Source organism: Labrus mixtus, chromosome 2, assembly GCF_963584025.1.
Source record: "Labrus mixtus chromosome 2, fLabMix1.1, whole genome shotgun sequence".
Lineage (NCBI taxonomy): Eukaryota > Metazoa > Chordata > Actinopteri > Labriformes > Labridae > Labrus > Labrus mixtus.
Window position 1 is genome coordinate 33,492,540 of NC_083613.1, and position 5,000 is coordinate 33,497,539.

At 46.4% G+C, this 5,000-nt stretch overlaps 1 protein-coding gene across 1 annotated transcript in view; it reads right to left on the bottom strand.

Annotated features, from left to right (window-relative positions):
- ube2o (ubiquitin-conjugating enzyme E2O) overlaps nucleotides 1–5,000 on the bottom strand; it is a 36,278-nt gene that overhangs the window by 10,580 nt on the left and 20,698 nt on the right. Inside the window, exons 8-13 of the mRNA XM_061062702.1 lie at nucleotides 4,766–4,916; nucleotides 2,862–2,919; nucleotides 1,886–2,048; nucleotides 696–851; nucleotides 310–464; nucleotides 1–58 (exon numbers count right to left, since the gene is read on the bottom strand). The exon at nucleotides 1–58 is cut by the window's left edge and continues 55 nt beyond it. Coding sequence (XP_060918685.1) covers nucleotides 1–58; nucleotides 310–464; nucleotides 696–851; nucleotides 1,886–2,048; nucleotides 2,862–2,919; nucleotides 4,766–4,916 — 741 coding nt within the window. The remainder of the gene's footprint in view (nucleotides 59–309; nucleotides 465–695; nucleotides 852–1,885; nucleotides 2,049–2,861; nucleotides 2,920–4,765; nucleotides 4,917–5,000) is intronic.

Sequence of the window (5,000 nt, forward strand, 5' to 3'; positions counted from 1 at the left end):
CCTTTGTGGTCACCAGACTGGATCACGCCGTAGACCCCCGGGTCCTGGAGGGCTTGGGCTGAGAGAGAGAACACACAGAGTTTAGAGACCTTAAAGAGAGATATTTATGAAAACAACACTTTGAAACTTCAGTGAGCTGAAACAGAAAGTCGACCCAGATCCTGCAGGTACTGGCCTACATACAGACCAGTCCCACAATAAATATCTCGCCGCAGCCCGCAGGGACAGACATGCTGCGCCCGCACTACCTGAGAAGTGCGAGGGAGAAACAAAGTCAATTACAAAAATGTTTTTTTTTGTTTTATTTACGTCTTTTGTCGACTACGAAGTCCCCCGGACAAAACTCGTGGCTGTCGAGGTGCTGGATGGGGATGAGGTCGTTTGATCGGATCCCCTTCTCCACCCGACCGTCCTTCCACATCACATCCGCCGTGGTCTTTGTGGAGACGACCTCCACTGCCACCCTGAGAGACACACACACACACACAGGGGTCAGATTCTTCTTCAGGGAAACTTAAAATGTGCATCGTGCGTTTCATCGTCTGTAAGCTGATGATGACTCTGAGGTGGGACTTCGCTAAGAGCAGATGGCGACCGCTAATGGCGCCAAAATGGTGCATCGTTTGCAGCTTTCAGGTTTAGAAAAAGTTAACAGAACCGGATTCACCATCTCCATCCCCGAGCTTTGGACTCACCGGTCTCCGGGCTTGAACTCGCGTGAGAACTTCGTCCTCTTCTTCTTGTGTTTCCTCTTCAGATTACGGATGGACAGCGGGATGCTCTTCTTACGGTTGGCGCCCAGACCGCCGCTCTGCGAGGACGCCGTGGAGCTGGCCGAGGACGTCAGAGAGCTGCAGAGAGTTCAAACCACAGACACAACTCTCCTTTAATTCAAGCAGACGGACATAAACATGGACAGATTCTCTTCAGCCTGATTTAAACTTCTGCGTCCAGTGTATGCCGCCCGTCATACGCCATAGGTCTGATACAGACTGGAAGCGCTGTGATTGGTCTGCTGGGTGGCACAGCCTTCTCCTCTGATGTCTCCTCTCTTTTCAATAATTAAAGAATCAACTGCTGCTCAATATTCATCAGCTCAAACATAATACGCTCGGTTTCAGTCGCCATGGTTACCAGTCACAAACAAGCAGAGAATGTGATGAGACCAGACGCTGAAAAATAAAGCTCATATAGGGACTGTAGATCAACACAGACGCAGTGTAAATCAGGCTTTAAATGTTAAAGGTCACATATTCTCCTCCTCTTCCTCAGTTTAAATAAGTCTCAGAGCTCCTCAAAACATGTGTGTGAAGTTTCTTGTTCTAAATCCACTCTGATCCTGTATTTGATCATGTCTATAAACCCCTCTATTTCAGCCCTGCTGAGAACAGGCTGTTTCTGTGTCTGTACCTTTAAATATGTAAATGAGCTGTGTCTGACCACGCCCCCTCTCTGGAAGGGCTCGGGTGTCCATGTCCTATTGTTTACGGTGAGAAGGCAGACTCAGAGGGCAGAACAAACACCTAGCTGTGGGAGTGTCACCCACCTGGGGGAGGGGCTACTGCCCTTTGTGATGTCATGAAGGGAAAACCTCCAAACGGCCTGTTTGAGCACACATTTTCTGAAAAGTGGAGCAGGCAGAAGACACAGAGGATGGACTTTTCTCATCATTGGGGGGTTTGTAGACAGACTAGAGACACATGTTAGAGTTAGAAGAACATGGTGAAGAGGATTTTACAGAATGAGACCTTTAACCGTCTTAAATCTCGACCCCTGAACACTTAATCATCCCTAAGAACGTTTTTGCTGCAGAGTTCTTCCATCAGAACACATTTTTCTCTCCTCTTATCGTGTCCCCTCTCTGAAACTCTTAAACGTCACCGACCTGGTGTCGTCAGTGTCCTCCGCGGCCTCGTCGTCGGCGTCCTGCTCTCCGTGTTCGGCCGAGTTGTCGTTGGCGTTCTGGGGGTCCTGAGGGTTCTGGTTGGGCACCACGGGACCGTTGTTTTTGGGATGAGATGAGTCCGTCTGCTCCGGTTTGTGCTCGCCTGGGAATAAAACACAAGAGCACACGCTAGACTATGGGAGAGTGATCCTTTAAGAACGGGAGAGGAAGAGAAAATCATGATTAAAGATGGAGGATCTCTCTCTTTAACTTCACACATACACAGAGAGAGAGAGAGAGAGAGAGAGAGAGAGAGAGAGAGAGAGAGAGAGAGAGAGAGAGAGAGAGAGAGAGTTATCTTTGACCGTCCTGGATTATGAATCATCCTCAGGTCAAGTGTTCAGCACCGTTTCATTTGTCTCTTCTCTAAAACTCGTTTCAGAAGAGAACAGTCCGACGTCTCATCGGGGCTTTGACTCACTCCGACTCTGCTGCTTCTTTTTTGTTTTTAATTAACGAAGACGCTTCTTCAGGAATGATGTCAGCACAAAGTAATCCTCACTTTTAGAAAAAAGTGAAATCAATGTGAGAGAGAGAGAGAGGAGTGAGAATATATAATTCACTCCTCTTATGATCATCATCTGAAAGGTAATCATAAATAAAGAGTTTTCATTTCTGAATTTATGGGGATTTCTGTGCTTTTTGCAGCCGGCCTCATGTGGACACTCGAGGTACTGCAGTGTATTTTGTATTTCCTCATTGGCGTCGTTTTTTCCACACACAGGTCGCCGCTCGGCTGCTCCACTTAAAAAATTGTGATTCGAGCCGCCGAGAGGAAAGTTTGATTTGTCACGTCTATTTTTAGCCGAGTGAATTCTTCAGCTTCAGAGTCTCCCCGAGTTCATGATGGAGGCAACACTGACGGCGTTAGAGAGAGCAGGAGTGTGTGTGTGTGTGTGTGTGTGTTGTCTGGCACCTTGTGTGTCTGCGTTTTCCGTCTTCTTCCCCGCGTCCTTCTTGAACATCCTTTTTAACTGAAAGAGACACACACAAGAGAAATGATCAAAGAGTGCCTTCAGTCTGTTTCTCAGCCTGATCCGACTTTCAGCAGCTGTTCATTAACTCAGAGTTTAAAACACACACACACACACACACACACACACAGAGGTGAATGTGTGTGTTGATATTCTCCTGAGGGAGGTACAGGCTGCAGAGAGGTCACACTTTCTTCTTATTTCCCAAAACAGCTCGACTTGATCTCGACTCTGATCTGTACCCTAACATACAGGACGCACCTTTCAAACCTATGTTTAAAAAGTTGGCTGCGTCCTTTATAACAGTGCGACCGCTACACCAGAATAAAATGCTGACAAACACGCTGTCATTACCGAGAGTGCAGCCCTCGCCATCACTCACTGCACGTGACCTCATGACCTCAAAATCATGCATTTGAAGAAAACAGTGGTATGCTGTTCAGTAAATAAACATGGTGGAGCGCTCCATCCATTTTCTTCCTCTTATCCAAGGTTGGGTCGCGGTTGCAGCAGGCGCAGTAATAATAATAATAATATCTTTATTTATAAAGCACCTTTAAAAACAAATGTTTACAAAGTGCTGTGACAGACAGAGTGGAATAATATGGAGTCAACAGGCAGGTATGGAGAGGCAGTTCAGTACAGTGAAGGAAATTAGTTTAAAATCAACCAGGAGAGAACAAAATTAAAATTGAGGGAGAGTGTGAGGACATCACATCACAGGCTGTAAACACAGAATGAAGATAAAAAGAAGAGATAAACAGGAGATTGGTTAAATGGATAAAGAAACAGAGAGCTGAAGAGTTAAACCATAAAAGGAGTAGGAATTTAAAAAGACTAAGAGCAGTAAAATGAATACAGGAAGGGATACATTTAAAGGCTAAAACATTTAAAGAAGAGAAAGATAAAAAGGTTAAAAGCAATAAAGTGAATAAAAGAAAGGGATAGATCTTTAAATGAGAAATCACATAAAAGCAAGTCTATAAAAGTGAGTTTTAAGAAGTGATTTAAAAGATGCCAAGTAAAAGCAAAAGTAAGTCAACCCAGACTTCCAGCTTCCCCTGGGTCTCCTCCAAGTTGGGCGTGCCCGGAAAACCTCCAAAGGGAGGCGTCCAGGAGGATCCTAATCAGACGCCCAGATGGACTTGGGCTGTCATTTTATATTCAAAGTCTGAACATTCATGCAAACTGTGACGAGGCGTTTGAATTCAAAATATAAAGTCTATCAGTGACTCTGAAGGAGTTTACGGTTTGATCCAGCAGGGGGCGCTCCCAGCGTGAGTTGACCATTTCATGCACTCTTGACCTCAGTGAATGAAGACAGCGATGTCAGTGGGCAAGCGGGGCGCGGTTCAGGAGACGCAGACTAAACACGAGGGAGACTGGTCTCTCTGCAGAGAGACACGGGACTGTCCCTACAAACCTGCAACTCTCCAAGCTGGCTCGCAGATATTAGTGTGTACCAGGAGCGTCTGTGCGCTCTGAGCAGGTTTTATCGTCAGCAGGTAAATAAAATATGAGAATAAAAAGAGCGCTGCACTCGATCCTGATCAGGTTGAAAGACTTTTAGGTTTAAATAGTCTAAGTTTGTTCAAAGTTGATTTTTTTTAAAAGTGACTGACTCCTCGTTTTACCAGAGGAGATGAGCAGCGTGACTCTCGGGCTGCCTGGACTTCAGAACTTTCACTGCAGGCTGAGAGCTCGCCACATGGTGAAAACAGACGGCAGTAAAAGAGCGACACAGAAATCATCCCGCAGGACGACCGTTTAACCTTTTAACCCCCAAAAACAGACTGAGACTCATATTCCAGATTTTCGAGTATGTGTGTAGACAATTCATTCACACCTTTCTTGCCACGGGGTCCTCAGGCAGGACCGGGGCCCCCTCGGGTCCTTCACAGGTGATGCGCGTGGCGTCCCCCTTGGCAGGGAAAATATAAAGAGCCCGCTCTCCCAGCTGCCTCTGGGTGTGGTCGTAGTAGCCGAGACGCCTCACCCTGAACACAAGCAGCACAGACACAGAATCACTCAGACGACCTCTGACCTCACCCACAGAAAGATGGAAACAGGAAATTTAAAGA